General features: G+C 48.5%; 1 protein-coding gene across 4 annotated transcripts in view; it reads right to left on the reverse strand.

Annotated features, from left to right (window-relative positions):
* The window catches only part of CDON (cell adhesion associated, oncogene regulated), a 90,810-nt gene that overhangs the window by 33,345 nt on the left and 40,410 nt on the right, over nucleotides 1-17,055 (reverse strand). For all 4 annotated transcript variants that reach the window (XM_045192763.3, XM_053928108.1, XM_053928107.1 and 1 more), the window contains exons 4-11: nucleotides 16,371-16,517; nucleotides 15,418-15,561; nucleotides 14,484-14,771; nucleotides 12,979-13,248; nucleotides 11,151-11,504; nucleotides 5,971-6,260; nucleotides 4,508-4,682; nucleotides 2,651-2,782 (exon numbers count right to left, since the gene is read on the reverse strand). In XM_045192763.3, coding sequence (XP_045048698.2) covers nucleotides 2,651-2,782; nucleotides 4,508-4,682; nucleotides 5,971-6,260; nucleotides 11,151-11,504; nucleotides 12,979-13,248; nucleotides 14,484-14,771; nucleotides 15,418-15,561; nucleotides 16,371-16,517 — 1,800 coding nt within the window. The remainder of the gene's footprint in view (nucleotides 1-2,650; nucleotides 2,783-4,507; nucleotides 4,683-5,970; nucleotides 6,261-11,150; nucleotides 11,505-12,978; nucleotides 13,249-14,483; nucleotides 14,772-15,417; nucleotides 15,562-16,370; nucleotides 16,518-17,055) is intronic.

Consider the following 17,055-nt stretch of genomic DNA (forward strand, 5'->3'; position numbering starts at 1 on the left):
CTGGTTGTGGTTATAATTTACAGTAAATTTTCAAAATTATGTTATCTTATGTAAATGTTTTCTTTATCCATCCAAGCTACACAAAACACCTTCATCAAACAACCTACAGATTATTATATTAGTTGTTACTATCCCTCAAGGCTACAGGACGGGACTCCAAAGCAGACTGCAGGCAGTACACAGATGAAACGTGACTAAGGAAATCAACGCTGATAACAACGGAGAGGATGCTGCTCAGGATAAAATCGGGGAGACAGGACGTGTAGTCGAAGAAAAGTGCTATGAGGAAATGATGACCCACAGGATCATCCACGTGAGCGTGTAGAAACGGGGGGTCAGAGAACGAATGTCCGGCCGTCTCCAGTTCAAACTGCCGAGGGGAGGGGACGTCCTGGCCCACGGATCAGACGGTCTGATGCTGCGGCATGTGGAAACACCGGCCACTTGGGCCATGTGCCTAACTCTTCCTGCTGACCAAGCAATGGTGTGCTCCTAACTGGCTTTCTGACTTTTTCCTACAAGGAGAGGATGCTGCTAGGAACAACCTCGTCGTGTGACAGTCACATCACAAGTTACTATACTCCCACTCAACCGTGAACTTGGTAAAGGCGAGCTCATTCTCAAGAGGCTGATTCTCCTCTGGTGTGCTGAGAGTCAGGTTTCTGGAGCTGGAACAGGAAGGGCTCCCTGTGGCCCTGGTGACATTTCTTAGGTGAAGTCACCAGGCGGCCCTGGCTCTGTCTAAGCCTGTGCCACACTCTTCAAGTGGCACCCTCTGTCTCAACACCTCTCCAACCCAGACACAAATACAGAACAAAATAACGCTGCCTATGGTACTTGCCCGGAGAAAATTGTGGCATTTTAAAAACAAATTGCTTCATGGATAGAAAGAGGAATATAGTCAAAGCAGGCAACTTTCAGTGGTACTTACTGTAGTCCTTTCAAGTCAGAAAGCAATGGAAACAGAACGGATAGAACTGTTAGTGAATCTCTTTTTAAATACTATGTAACCACAGAACTTCCTTATGTTGATTTATATGGGGTTAAAAGGCATCAAAGAACACCACAGTTTGAACAGAAAAAGAAAGTTATTAGGTGGAAAAATCTCTACAGACAAGGATATCTTCAATATCCAAAAGAAACAGCTTGGGACAGTTAAAGGGGAAAAGAAGGAACCCTGAGCTTGGAGCTAACACCCTGAATTTGAGGAGCGGTTCTTCCAGGTTCTGGATGCTCTCAGACAGGCTGCGTAACCACGCTGAGTCTCAGTTTCCTACTTGGTAAAACAGAGAACACTACCTCCCCAGGAGGTGGTTGTGATGATTAAGTAGATCACTTCTTATAGTTATCTCTGCTGGATACGCCAGACTCAAGATCTCCACCGTTGCCTCGTCGTCTTCACCTACAAATCTCGTGACCTATCTGGTGAGTGGGCCCTCGCTGCCCAAGCCCACACCCCACAGTTCTCCCTCTCATTCAGTGTGGACTCGATCCTGCCACCTTCCTCTAGTCCTCCTCCATTCACACCGTCACCGGCCTCATTACATCCCAGCCTCATCGTTAGCCATTCCTCCCGTCCATTCCTCCCTCCCGTCGCCCTCTTTAAAATTCTTCAGGGTTCTTTCCAGCTTTCAGGGAAAGATTGCCTCTTTCAGCACAGGACACAAGGCACCCGCCTGCCTCCTCCGCTCTACCATCATTCTGCACAGCAACCGGTCACACTAATAAAATCTCCCACCTCTGATCTCTGAATGACATGGGACATGTCATTCACGTGTCTCTTTGCACAAAGAGCTGCCTTTGCCTAGAACCTCTTCTTCTGTCTCTCTGTCAGCTACAGCTTTGTCTTTGAGGCTTAGTTCGGTGAGGCTCTCTTACCAACACGTGGCCTCCTCTCTATCGAATGGGTGATTCCGATAGTTCTCTTGTGAGCTCAAAGTATCAAGTGCGGAATCTCAGACACAATGAATCAAAATCACTGGCAGGAGTTCATCTCTCCAGGTCACCCACGACATGGTTACTGGTTTAGTTACCGATATCATCCTGTAAACTTCTCGTAGGCAAGATTTCTTTTATCTCTGCTGCGCCAGCATTTAGTACAGTGTCTGCCACTGACTGTAACGCAGAATTCGTAACTGTGAAATTTAAATACTAAAAAGACATTTTTCGAAGATTCTACTGTAACAGTATTTAAAAACCATAAGATTGGCAAGAAAGAGCAATGAAACTGTGTGTGACCTATAATCGTTCGATTAAAAAAAAAACACCTAAATCTTACTATAGGTATCACCATATATTTTGATAAATCATCAAAAAAAAAAGGCAGACTTGCAGAATTCAAAATATAAATTTGGTCTCCTTGCTAGAGAGGAGACAGAAAAATCCTTTTTGTGAGTTATAACTACTTAGTACCACATGTTTGGGATCTGAGTGTATTATCTTAAATACCAGGCATGACAATGAGTTGCCAGGATTTGAATACAACAGGACGTTTAAGAAAAGGGTTGAAATAGGACCTAGAGGAGCTACGTGGCAGAATAGAATCTGAATGATAAACAAAACCCCGGGCCCACTCGGACCCCCAGAGAATCTGAACCAGGTGGGTGACAGTGTCATACAAACAGAAGCAGCAGGAGAAGACCCTCCTCACCTCCGCTGTGCCTCGAGGGGTCTGTCAGGACCGCCCCAAAGTGCTCTGCTGCCTCCGACACCACCGGGCGCCGAGGGACGACGCCCGCCGGGGGAGAGGATGCCTGGGTGCTCTTCGATGAGGCCGTTTTCTCTGGAAAGGTTAAAACAATACACTGTAACATAAGCTGCTGTGTGCATGTGAAATAAGAAAAGACACCGTGAAATTCAGCTGGCACGCAGAGGCAGGTATATGAACTCAGCTGTTACGGTATCTAAACGGAAGACCTACATGGTAAATACTCAGCTACTCGGAGGCACTGACTTTAAACATTATTTATCTTTTTCTAGTACCTTAAAGGGAAAAGGAAAATGTGTCTTTCTTCGCAGGCAGCTTTAATTTACACATAGAAAAATCAACCCACGAAAAAGTTGAGTGATGAGGATAAAGGTTTTCAAACTGTCCGTTTTTCTTTTTACTGGACATATTTCTTAATTCTAAAACATAAAATTCATTATTAAAGGGCTTCTGATTAGTTTCTTCACAGGAAAATTGTCACGTTAAGTTTGAAAATTTCAGGAGGCAAGCAGTGAAATTGGGTGATTATTTTAAAACTGAAATACATGATTATTCGGTATTTTAGGTCAGCTTCTATAAACAACTAAGAACTAATTATGTAAATTAACTCAAAATACGTTTCAAATAAGAAATCCTCATTATTCTTCTGGCCAGTCGCAGTAATTAGACGAAAGGGCCTTTTTCAAAAGCCAGTGGGTGACGTCTTCTCCACGCTCACACCGCCTGTTCTTACTGTGCCAAGGTAAATCTCTCTTCCACCCAACCCCCGCCCCCGCTCCCTGAAGTCTTCTTCTTGATCACCTATGGCCAAGCTACGAGGGCACCGTCCACCCAGCCTACCCACAGGGAGACCGCCATTGCTCTGTGCAGCGCTGGCATCTTCTGTCAGTCTTTCCTAGTACTGATCACTTCCGGCCTCTGCCTATGCTCTCGCCTCCTGCTTGCCCTGCAGCCCGAAGCGTCTGTTCAAACACAGAGCAGGTTGCGTCACAACTCTGCTCAAATTCCTGCCATGCTTCCGACGAGGTGCTGTGTGACTTGGCCACTCTGTCACCTCCCCGAGTGTTCTTCTCACTTCCTTTGCTCCCATCACGGTGGCCCCCTCAGTTTCAAGGGTGCACCAAGCACAGCCCACCTCAGGGCCTTTGTACTTGCTGTTCTCACTGCTGGGATGTCCTTTCCCATGACGGCCACGTGGCTTTCCACTTCGCCGCCTTAACGCTCTGCTCTGCTGTCGACTGCTCACTGAAGACTTCTCCTGCCCCCTCCCTAAACGGTGACACCTGCTACGCCACACACGTCCTATATCCATCCCCTAATTTATTTTCCTTATTAACATTCACCACCTTCAAACATACTTATAACTCAGGCATGCGTCTCTCCCGACTAGAATGTAAGCTCCATGAGAGCAAGGAGTTTTGCCGGTTTTGTTTATTGCTGGGCAGGCACACAGAAGGCGTTGGTAAACATTAGCTGAACTGAAATTTTGCCTTGTACTTGGTATTCATGCACGTGTTACCTGCTTTCTTAGCAAAGCAGACGCTCCATGAGGATGGATGTTGTCTTGATCACCTGTGTTCTCCCTGCGTCACCTACCCTAAGGTCTCATACACCATAAGCTCTCAAAAGTGTTTGTGGAATATTGGGCGAAATGGAATAATGCAACCAGCCAGTGTGGCCCCAAAAGGCACCATAGTTGGCTTATCTAATGAATTTACACATACTCCCCTAAAGGGTACTCACTAATGGGCTGGCATGAAGACAGCCGGCTCACTCCCTCTTAGGGAAGGTGACGCTCACCTTTGCTAGTTCGGAAGGTAAGCATGGCAGGCTGCCCCTCACCGGCCGCGCTTCTCGCTACCATCAACACTTCGTAGAGGCTGGATGGCTCCAGCTCTGTCAGACGGAGCTCATTTTCACTTCCTGGGACTCGCACGGTGTGCCAGCTCCCCGCCACGCCGACACCGTCGTCCAGCTGCTCGAGGGAAAACGGGCCATTGGAAAAAAGGAGATGACAGGGAGAAAACCCTTCCATTCAAACTTGATAAAAGCTAGAAGTCACTCAGTTCCAGCTGAATTTTGGGAAGTGATACACCATTTTAAATATGAGGCGCAATATTTCTTCATATTCAGAAACAGAAGCAGACCTGCAGCAAGGACTCAGGAATTCTCCCTGTAAAGACTCCCAGCTCCTCACCACTAACTTAGGGCCTCCAGCGAGCTATTTGGTCTCCCCGAGTTTGTCTCCTTTGCTTGCAATGGAAACAATACTCCTTCCTTACTGGCCAAATGGGAGAATGCAATAAGTATATAATAATGTGTATTAACGACAATACGTAACGTACATAATGAATTAGAACATATATGTCTGTGTATATGTGGATTATATAATTATGCACTATATATTTCTAGCATTCTTGCTTCACGTCTTGCCACTGTTCAATACGTGTTGCATAAATAAATCTCAAAGAGATCCACTGTGTCTCCGTTAATGGGACCAAGACACCACATTATATGGAAGTCTTTGTGCGGCTGAGAATGCCAGAGAAACTTCCTTCATCTAAAACCTTCGGGTTAGAAACGGCACATAAACTTTCAAATCTCATGATGCTGAGTTGTCCAGATATTAAAAATGTTACTATTAAACGATGGATACCAAAACGTCTTGAACAAAGAGTATTAGTTTTAAATGAGTGCATCTCTTTCCGTTTCATTTACCTGCTCGTCTCATCAAACCGAAGAGAGTCTCTCAGTTTGCTTTAATACACGCCTTTGGTGGAAAACAGCTGAAAAATCAGCCGTGGGGACCAAAGTTCACCATAATAGAGAACCAGACAATGTAAGATTCTAATACTATTGAGAAGACAACGTGAAAAGCAAAGAATTGTCGGGGCTCATACCAGAGGACTTTGTTCAAAAAGTGGTTTTCAGTAAGAAAACGCTTTATTTGGTAAATAAACTGTATACTACTATGGTAGAGGGGGGACTGACTTTTTTTTGAAGTAGTTTATACAGCTTTATACCCAAGAGGTATAAATAAAATGTCTGATAAAAAAATGTGGAGAAGTTACCAGGTTCTTAGAATCCCAATTTGGGGGGAAATGGTTTATATATCATTCTTAATACTTTTCTACGCTTGTAAATCCAGCTGCGGTATTTCTCCCTAACTCGCCCTCCTGAAACATCTTGCTCTCTCTCCTTCCACTCCTCCGAAGTAAGACAGTAAGTATATGCTACACGCTGTGGGGGTGTAGAAACATTACCTTTCGATACTTCACAAAGTAGGCGTTGATGGGCAGCCCGCCATCCTTCCCCGCCCTCCAGACCAGGCTGTACGTGTCTGGCGTGGGGGTCTGTGGGGGGCTCAGAATGATGGGGGCGTCGGGGACTGAGGCGCCGCTAGCGTTTTTCTCTGATGGCGACTCCACTGCACTGGAAGGCTCCTTCACCGGGACCGAGCTCAGCAATTCAGTTGCCAAACCACCTCTTTTAGCATTCAGGGTGGCATCAGAAGGTGTGACTGTTCCTGATTTTGTACTGGTTTCAAAAGGAACTGCAGAGAAAGGGGGGCAGGGAGACAGAGAGAGAAAGAGGGGAGACAGCTTGAAGAAACGCATTATTTTGGTGTCTGCCACACAGCTACCTAACCGCCTGCGCACACTGATACAATTTGAGCCCGAGAAGGTAAAAGCAGGTACATTTCAATGTACGATTCATGGAAACGTCTAACCTCCAGTGGCTGCCTCGTAATCAAGAAGGAGCAAATTAGTTGCGTAGAAAATCAATTAGGTGATGCAGTAGTGCCGTGGTTTAAAGGACGCCATTTCTTCCTTGCTCTACACTAGCATCCCTCGTCTTTTACAACTTGCTGGCTCAGCCTCAGAAGATTTTAGGTGGAGAACGCGGCGCTTGGACTCTGTTGGTACGTGCAACACCAGGAGCTGCAACCCCGCGGGACAAGGAAGCTACGCCCTACCTACCAGGTAGCCGGTCTCCAGGGACACCTCTCATGATGCACTCCCCTGGACAGTCCCCCCCGCCCCCATGCTGAGTGCGGGCTGGCCCTGTGACTGGCCCCAACCAGCGGAAGGGAGAGGTGAGGCTGTGCTCTCCCAGGCACAAACATGAAGACGACCTGGCCCTTCTGCATTTGTGCTGCCTCACACACGTCCCAGCCAGCCCTGTGGGAGACTCGCTACATGCACAGAGACAGAGAGAGGAGTCGGGGGTGGTTCCGGTCCTCACAGAGGTGCCGCGCACGGGAGTGGAGCCACTCCGAATGTCCCAGCCCTGGTGCCATCTGATTACAACGGCACGAGGGACCCCAAGTAAGGCCAGCAGAGCGCCCAGCTGCACTGGGTGACCCACGGGACTGGAAGGGAGAGTAAAGCGGCTGCTATTCTGTGTCTTTAAGCTGTGGGGGCAGGTACTCAGAGACAGCTAACCAGTGCACCTATCTTACACATGGAGAACAATCTCCGCTCGAGAAGAGGGAAGACGTGAGACAAAACCAGCAGAGAAAAAGGAATTGACTTGTTTCCAAACAAGGCCTGTACCCGGGCAAAACTGAAGAAGGTTAAAAAAACACTGCCAATCTAGAAAGAAAACGCAGACAGCCTCGATACTTACTTACTACTAGAAGCGTGTGGAATACACAGAGGAAGGTAAAAACGATTTATCTGCACTGAAATACCCAATAGGTTGTGTATATCAAAAAGTCACTGGGTACGTATGCGCCAGGCATCGTGCGAGATATTAGTACACATACAGTCTCATTTAATTCTCAAAACGACATTCTTAGATAGTAACAGTACTCCCACTTAGCAAGAAATTAGGGTTCTGGGGCTAAGTGACTACAGCTGGCAGGCGAGCGTCAGCCGCGCGGCTGTGGAAAAGCGAGAGAATGACATACAAGAGCAGATGTATCTCCAGCACAAAGAACTTCAGGACGGGCAGCCTGGGCTCTCGAAAGCACTGTCGGCACTGACCAAACGTCTCCTTTTCCGACGACTTTTGGGGAGGAAGGGAGCACAGGAAACCATGTTAGAGTTTCTTTCCCCAGCGAATTCAGATTTCTGATAAAAGGAGAGGGTGTGTTTGGGGGACAACTATTGCAGTTTAGTAGAAAACCAACAAAAACAGGACTGACAGTGTAAGGTCAGCTCTCTGTTTGTGTAAAAGACAGAAAAGTTGTCCCAGAAGCATCCTCCATCAAAGAAAACGAGAAGCCAGTGGGAAAATAATATAGAAAGCTAATTAGGTTCAGTGGGACTTCAAAATAGTGCTTCTGAAACAGCCGTGTTTATCTCGTGAGTCAGAATGTGGGCTGATGTCAAGGGTGGGCGCTGGTGCCTGCTGGGCCGGGACGGACTCGAGGGGCCCAGGTCACGAGCCATGCTCAGGGTAGTGGAGAAGGACCTTCTTCTTTACCACAGCTGCGGGTCCTCTGGGCAGGTCACCGCTGGGAAGAGGTGTCCGGCTGTGCAAGAGTTTAAATGCCACACGCCTCAGTTTCTAAATTAGGTAGGGTGTAGGCGACGGGGCTACTATACAGAAACATGGTATTTAGCAAGACGTAGAATCCTGAAGGGCGGATGTGGAAGGCCTAAGAAGATCCAATCTAAACAAGATAGTTTACACATCTTCTAGGGGCCTCAGGTCATGGTTAAAGCGAGGCATTTAGACAAAATATCTGGCTTCCTCAGCTACGACCATGACCTCTACAGCTCCCTCTACCCTGCGTTCACATGAAGGAGTCCCTTCCGCTGAGTACCACCCACGCGGCGCCTGCACGACACCTGCCTCAGACAGCGAAGGATCCTGTGTGGAGCCGCTCTTCCTTTCGCTTAGCAGAACAGACACATGAATGCACACGCACGCATATTCACACATACGTATAAACTTACACAGCACTCAACTACCTTTTTTTGAAGATTCCTAAGGTTTCTAAAATCAGTAACTATTTCTTCCTTCCTTAATCACCACGTGGATAATTACAATTTAACCTAGGACTCAGTATTTATTGAAGGATTTCTGTTGCTAGACGCCACTCTAAGCACTTCACATGTATTAACTCCTTGAGTTCTCCCATCGGCCCCATGAGGGGGGCCCCTTCGCTGCACCTGTTACGCAGAGGAGACGACAAGCACAGACGTGTTTAGTGACCTGCCCTGGCGCACGAAGCCCCTGAGTGGCACAGCCACATTCAAACACAGCCTGTGTGCTTCGACTCCACGCCATGACCACCTCTGGCGTTCACAGAGTAAGTGGCACAAGAGTGTAAACGGAGTCCCTGGCCTTCTCCTCTCCTCTTCCTCCCTCCAGCCTCATCCAGCGCTAGGGTCCTTGTGTGCGTGCAAATGGAAAGACCAGTGCAGTGTGCACACCCGCCCTCTGCCCACTTCACTGTCACCCCTCTGCAACAGAGCGCGTGGCCACTCCTCGGGCTGAGGGCGCCTGTGCACCGGTGGTGTGGCCCACACGCTGCAGGCCGGACCAGGGAGAAGGCCTGTGTGGGGTCAGCCTGTGTACTAACTAAACCAGGGGGTTCTGAAGCCCCAGCCCCGGGGTACAGGAGGAGGAACGCGGTCACCGGTCACTGGGCAAGCACAGCCCCGTGACCCCACGGACCTGTGGGACCGGAGGACCCCGGCAGAAAGGGCCGCACGAAGCCCTCGAAGGCAGAGGCCCAGCGCAGGAGCCTCCGTGGCCGAGAGGAAGGGCAGCACGGCTCTATGGCAGTCTTACTCTCACAGGACAATCTGGTGGCGATCTCCACTCCGGTGACTACTTGCTCGGCACGCTTCTCTATGTACCACCGACGTGCGGCTGGGATTCGCATTTAGTCAAATTTGAATTGATTCCAGTGATATTAAAATTCTACTACTGGTGCTTCAAAAACTATAGAATGTCTTTAAGTCATCATCACCCAAACAGCGCGTAAATATAAAGAATTACTGTCACACAGCCCCTTAGAGAAATTCCCGGGTAAGATGGGGAAACGCGCAGGTGTGGTCTCACAGCCCAGTGACTCTACACTCTTCCGGAAAGCCAGCCCGGCAGGCTGCGGGCATTGTACTCATCGAGGGCTCGCCTTAAAAATGGCTGCAGGAACATTTTCAGTAGCTTAGAAAACCAAAAGCCTTAAACACAAAGATCGGCCTGTGGGGGTCCAGGGTGAGTCACTCTAAGACGTGCCTCTGTGGTATTGCTGGGAGCTCAAGGCAGCTTTAGCCGCAGGCTCAAGGGAAACCACTGCCCCCCACCTTAACTCCCTAGAAGAACCTGAATTAGAGGCCTTGCCTGAAGAGATTATCAGAGATGACTTCTTCTGACCAGCCTGCAGGGCAGGGCACACTTCTGTGTATCGGGTTGGCCAATAAGTCCGTTATGTTTTTTCCATACGATGGTTCTAGTAGTGCTTAGTTGTCTTTAACTTGATTTGAAACAATTTTGTTAGACTGTATTGTGACAGCTGTCATGTCAGCGTGCATTTAAAAAAAAACGTATCACAGCCGTTTCAATACTGGAGATGGAAGAAGATACACCACACTTTCAGTGTATTACGCCTTATTATTTCAGAAAGGCCAAAACGCAACTGAAGTGCGACAACAACAAAAACATTTGTGCCGTGTGTGGAGAAGGTGCTGTGACTGATCGGACGTGTCACAAGTGGTTTGCAAAGCCTCTTGGCACTGGTGACATTCTGGCCAAACGATTCTTTGCTGTGGGGCTGTCTCACGCACTGGAAGATGTTTGGCGGCACCCGGGCCTCTACCTACTGGAAGCCGACAGCAGGAGACAGCCCTATCAAAATGTCCAAATCAACAAAGTTATTGGTGGAAATGAAAAATGTGTCTTTTATTTTATGGAAAAAACGTAACAGAGTTTTTGGCCAACCCAATACTACAGGTCTGCTCTTCTTATCCTGCCATGACTTTCTGAAGCCTCCACGGCACCTGGCCACACCCCTGGCTCAGGATGTCTTAAATGCCCACGTTCCCTCTCTCTCTCTCTGAACCTCCCCTGCACGCGCGGTCTCTGGCTCGCTCATGTATGAGCGGTTCCCGGACATAGGTATGTATTAAATTTGGTTATTTTCTCCTGCTAATCTGTCTCATGCCTATCTGATTATCAGGCCAGCCAGAAGAACCTTGAGGGGCCAGGAAAGTTAGTGCCTCCCCACACGTCGTACCTTGGGCTTCCCAAATGCGAGCGTCTATAGGACAACTACAAGCTTAGCAAACACATCAGAAATGGAGACCAAGGTTCGAGCAGTTCACATTAAGGCCAAATACCAAAAACGATGGTTCTACACATCACTCACTGGGAAAAAATATGTCTTTAGAGATTTCTGGATTCAGTAAAATAATACTTTAAAGTACTTTATCCCCCATGATCACAGACAACTATTTACCTGGGGAGAATACTAACGGCAACTCACCAACTGTGAGCACAGCCTCAGACTGCGCGGTGCCGTGCTCATTCGCAGCTTCGCAGGTGTACTTCCCAGCATGCTCCTGAGTGACGGCCCGGATGTACAGGGAGCTTGAGCCCGCTCGGGACACCACGAAGTGGACAGGCTCCAGGTCAAAGCCCCCAGGTCTTGGTGAGTGTGGTTTCCGGGATTTAGATCTAAGGACTTGAGACGGATGGCTGGTTATCAACCCATGCCTATCGTACCAACGGATGACGGGAACCGGCACTCCAGTGGCGTTACAGGCCAAAGTCACGAAGTCTCCATCCACCACCTGGGCACTCGCTGGTGCTGTAATTATGACCGGCTCGAGTCCACCGTCTGTTAAAAAGGCATTCACATACAAAGAGTTAAGAACATCAGTGTCTATGATGCAAAGTAATTTCGCCCTCGTGTGCAAATGCTCCCGATGTCGGGCACCAGACGCAGGCAGAAACGTCTTTTGTACATGTGTCTCCACACAAGTGTTTTACACGCAGGATAGTGTGAAGAACGTGACCATTCACTGAAATGCACGTTCGCGACGTCACGCTCAAGGAATGACACAGCCATGAGGACGGTGACGCTTGGAGCACGGCCAACTCCCTCCTCGTCAGTCCTCAACCCGCACCAGGGGACGCCGCCGTTAGGAGTTTTCGCAGTTAGGAACGCCGAGACATTCCCCACACCGACTTTCCGTCTCTCAGAAAGAAGGGAATGGACATAATCTGCTGAGACCCCTGCAGTAGGTACCCTATGCACATCTGGCCGCTGTAAGTGTAGAACGTGTGGAGCTAAAACCTCAGACTTTGACATGAAAAAGGCATGAAGTAGGAGAACACTAGGTATCTTTTCATGAAAATTCTCAGTTCCTAGGGTGCGGGGAAGGGGACCTGATTATAAAATCCTGGGAGAAAACCCTGTTCTGAGTCAAAGTTGATAAAGATACTTCTTACCGTGTGCACAGAAAACGTTTTTGTTTCTGAAAGTGGCACCAGCTCCCTGCTTTTGGTCCCAGGTACTCCCCAGGGCTATTTTTAAGGACGCCTACAATGGAGTATTGATGACAAAAGACATTCTCTGCAGCGTGGCTTTCTTTTTCCCTAGTCCTGCTTCCGATGTTTGACGCACCAACCAACACTCGCTGCTGTCAGATTTCGGAATTTTGCCAAACCCTCACGTGCTCACTGCCATCTCACCAGTCCTAAGCTGCATGTCCCTGGGCACTAAGGACGCTGAACGCCTTTCCACGAGTCTGCATGTCACGTACTCCCCTCCTTTGTGCAATGCCTTTTGTCCCTTTTTCTATTGGGACCTATCCTTCCTGCAACGGGGCAGAGCTCTCTGTACACGCCAGACGCTGCCCTTTGCCAGCTGCGTGGTGCGGGCATCGTGGGTGTGACGTGCGAGGACACTCGGAAACCGATGCCACTCGCTGGTTCTAAAGAGAGATCGGCTGGCTGGGGCACGGGAGCGAGAGACTTTCACCACCTGCCTTTTCAATACACCGTGTATTCAAAACTATTTTTTAAAACTTTTTCAAATGAGCTTGATTAAATAAGGCTGTTTCTTCATGGAATGAGAAACTTTTACCCTATTACCTTTTCAATATACAGTATATTGAAAAATATTTTTAAAAAATTTTTTAATGAGCTTGATTAAATAAGGCTGTTTCTGCATTGAGAAGGGACCAGGGAACATGAAGACAGCTCTATCATGGTGATAGGATCGTTCCCTTTAGTTACCTTTTAACCACAACAAAAGCCTATCTGTAAAGTAAACTTTCCTACAGTTAATTACGTGATCTAGAGGCTACCTTTTTTAATCTCGAGTCTCCCAGTAGACTGCATGAAGCCAATTCCATTATCCGCTATGCACTGATACAGGCCAGAGTCTTCCACGGTGACGTCAGTGATTTTCAATCCGCCCTCTTTGGTGACATGCCGTGGGGAAGGGCGGACTGGCCGTGCGTTGTGAAGCCAGGTGCGGGTGGGGGGCGGGTTCCCACGAACCTCACACGTGAACTGCACGGTGGCGCCCAGAGACACGGTCTGGTCCTGCAGTCCTTTAGAAATGGAAGCCTGTTCTGGAAACAAACCACACGTTGCCACACGAGTCACATAAAATCTTCTCTATCTCCCAGTAACGAGTTAAAACCAAAGTGTACTGTTTACTCGCATTCTCCCATCTGCTGTGGTCAAGAAAAAAAATTAGAAATGTATTTTAACTTTCCTTTAACACGACAAACCATATGTTACTAATACGTTGTAACCTCTTTTTATAGAACTCTCCACCCACTTAATTCCCTGAACACACACAAATACACACACACACACAGTTTCTAATTTGGGGCTTTTCTTAGCATTCGTTTCAGGTGATTTGTTTGAAATAAAGTAATAGTTTCCCTGGATTTCATACTACACGAGAGCCAAAACAGAAGAAAACCTTATTCAGAAGTGAAGTTCTTTTACGGTCAATTCTGCTCTGAGGTTAGGTGGACACTGGGCAGAAACACTTCTGTTCTGTCCATCAAGTGGGCTTTCTGCCTGGACGAAGCAAATCCTTTATCGACACTGCAACATACGCCCACGCTAAGTAGCTATGCATGTTACTCTAGGCCTAGTGTTCATTAAGCTTTAAAGCCCATTGCCGAACACTTCATTCCCGTGTAACCTGCATCGGGCCCTTGTTGCAATTAAACACGTGCAGCTTTACAAAAACTGTATTAACTGGGAGACCACTTACTATCTGTTTTTGCTGGTTCTCATGAAAGCCTGTTTTAATAAAGAAAAACGTTCTCTGCAACTACACACGAGAGAGAGATAGGCAGCTGGAAGGGAGGAACAGCTTTGGCATAGAGAGCAGCTGTAGAAATGCAGGTGACAACAATGCCAATTCTACAAGCCGGATATAGTGACGGCTTTCCAAAAGGGAAAGTGAAGTGAAGTAGATTTCTTTGTGAGATGCCATGTTCTAGTCAGTCCCTGCCTTAGTTACTACTGCTGGAGACGACACCTGCCAACAGCCCAGAACCTTCCATCCCACTGAATTCCAGTTTCCTTCCTCCGGGTCATGAAGAAAAACAAGCTCTGCACTATGTAACCAGGCTGGGGTGAGGCCCCCAAGAACGCCCCGGGTGAAACGTTCTGTGACACCCGGGAATACCGTCTAATTCAACCGTCGGTGAGGAATAGGGAGCCTGCTCTGCCTACGGGTGAGGGTGTTTCTTCACAGCCCTCGCTTCATACCCAGCTGACAGGCAGACCCTCTGCTCGAACCTCAGTTCAAGGACGGGAAGACGTTTACTGCGCAACATCTTACCGAGCACGTCGACCGTGTAAGTCACGTATTTCGTGTCTCCAGACGTGCTTCCCACTACACAGGAATAATTTCCGGCGTCTGCGGGGTCAATGCCATCCGTGGCGAGATGAGAGTCCAACCTCCTCCAGTTGCTTCCTGCCACGGTGTCCCGACCGTCCTTGAGCCAGCGCACTTGAGAAGTGGGGACCCCACTCACCACACACTCCAGGGTCACAGGGCTATGAGAGAGCACGGCTAGTGCCTGCGGAAGGGTGGGGTGGAGAATGTGAAAATCGTCTGAAGAAGGGCCTGGAAAAAGAAGAGAGAGCAAAAAATTACTATCATGTCCAATCTCGTCCTTAGCAAATCTATGAGCTCTCCCATGTTCCCATGTATTCTTCTTCACACTCACAGGTTCTGTTTGGTAGCTAAATCATTTTTAATAGAGAATTACAATCAAGAGGGTCTGCAATACTTCAGGGCTACTTCCGAATGAGCAGTTTAGAAATGCAGACTTCTCGACAAGGACACGAGCCAGCGCTTCGCCAAGCTTTGGCCACTGGCGCCACCTCCGCTCAACTACCGCCATCTAACCATCAGGTAGGAAAGCGAACAGAGGTGTGTATTTTCCTAATTCCCAGTGAGCCACAAACTTGATCACCACGGATACCAAGTCATATTGTCACTGTAGTTTACTCTCATTTGAGCGAAGGGCAAAGTTCTCCACGTGCATTTCACTCTGTGATCTTGACCCAAATTCTCCTCTGGCAAATCATTACATTTTTAAAACATGTACAGTACCATTCTATAATACATTATGTATTTAATTTTTGTAAGACTTTCCTATGATAAACAAATACGATCAAAAACAAAAATGAACTCTCATTTTTCAACTCGTTATGAGGAATGCTTCCGAGGACTCTCCCTAGTTACCATTATTGTCCCAAATACTTACGACTCACAAGGAGCTTTCGGCCAGTGGGTTCGACTTTCAACTCATGCGTGACGGGGTTAAAAGCTGCACATTTATATGATCCCTTGTCCTCCGTGGACACATTCAAAATCTGAAGATTTCCCGACGGGAGGATTACGTAGTTCTCTGAGGAACGAAGGGAATGCAGTCAAGCCTCCCTCTTTACAAAGGACACCCGTGAAAACTAATCAACTTTGATAGTTATGCTTTACATTCAGACATCAGACTAGCAGCAAATAAGCAATTGAGGGAGAGATCACTGAACCGAAGGAAAGGGGAAGTCAAGGCAACAAAGAAGCCGGTGGTACTAGAGTAACAAAACCCAGCCCGACGGCCACACCTGGCCCCAGGTCGCCGGCTGAGAGCTGACGGCAGGTTGGGCGGAGTCAGACGAGGACACAGTGACCTGCACCTGTCACGCTCGTCCGTCACCCGGCATTCTGCCTTGTCTAGCCACCCATTTTTTCTCAACAAGTACGTTCTGACTATTTTCTGCCAGCGATGGCCCAGGCACAACGAAGAATGCAGAGGAAGGTACTGCTGACGCTCCAGTGCTGGGACGCGGGTGGCAGAGGAAGGGCAAGCGGCAAACAGAACGTCGTCTGACACAATGCTGGGGGAATGAAGCCGAAGGCAGAGCACAGAGGGCAGCAGGCTGATTAGGTTAGAAAGGGCCCCGGGGGCCGTGTCCTCAGAGGAAAGTCCGTCTGAGCAGAGACCCAGTGAGTTGAGAGGGTGAGCACCGGAGCGTGGCCCGCAACCCTTTCTGTAACGTAACCACGTCCGCTAGTCTCCTGCCCTTGATTTCTGAGAGCGGACAACACGTGTCTTGCGGATTCTGGTATCCGCAAGCCCCAGTACACGGAGCTTCATAGGAGGCCCTTTCAGGAACCTCTGACCTGTGGGTGCCAGAGGCTGTTCCTCAAAGCTCTCACCTGTGGAGTGTCTCAGCCATCTGCCCCGGATTTTGTAGCGCACCTCGGCTTTGGGGATGCTGGCTGGTACCTGGCAGCCAACGAAACCGGTCCTTTTTTCTTCCGCTGTAATAACATGCTTTGCGGATGAATCAAAATCACCGAGAACTAAAATAAATAAATAGAGAAAGAGACAAATGTAAATTCGAGCTCTCTTTCCTGAAGGAAATTTAAAAACTGGAAAAAAACCATCTGCGACTTGGCTGTCTGTGGCAGCCAATCCCACTTCACAGGCAGGGGACTTCTTATCTCTAAAGGCGGCCGGGGGAGGGGTGCATGGTTCAGGGTGGGAGCCAAGTCATGGCACCCTTCTCCGGGAGAGCTGGAGAAAAGCCAGCTGCTCTGAACACATGAGGGGGAGCTATAAGGCGTAACTGTTCCCCTCCTGTCCGGATCAGCCCTTTTCAGCCCAGTCCCTCATCAACACTGACTTCCCCTACACGTCACTGTTCTATCTGAACTCATGTTCCATATGAAGGCTTTTGAGGACGAACCCAGGACCTCGAAAACAAAGCTGTGTGTCACTGGACTCTTCTGCAAACGCTAACGCAGTCTCCATTCCCCTCGGTTAGGTTCCCTGCAGAGGAGCCTGCGCGGAAGGGCTCTATCCTCTCCAGGGCCCACAGCAGCCGGCAGCCTGCCGCCG

Source organism: Desmodus rotundus, chromosome 7, assembly GCF_022682495.2.
Source record: "Desmodus rotundus isolate HL8 chromosome 7, HLdesRot8A.1, whole genome shotgun sequence".
Taxonomy (NCBI): Eukaryota; Metazoa; Chordata; class Mammalia; order Chiroptera; family Phyllostomidae; genus Desmodus; species Desmodus rotundus.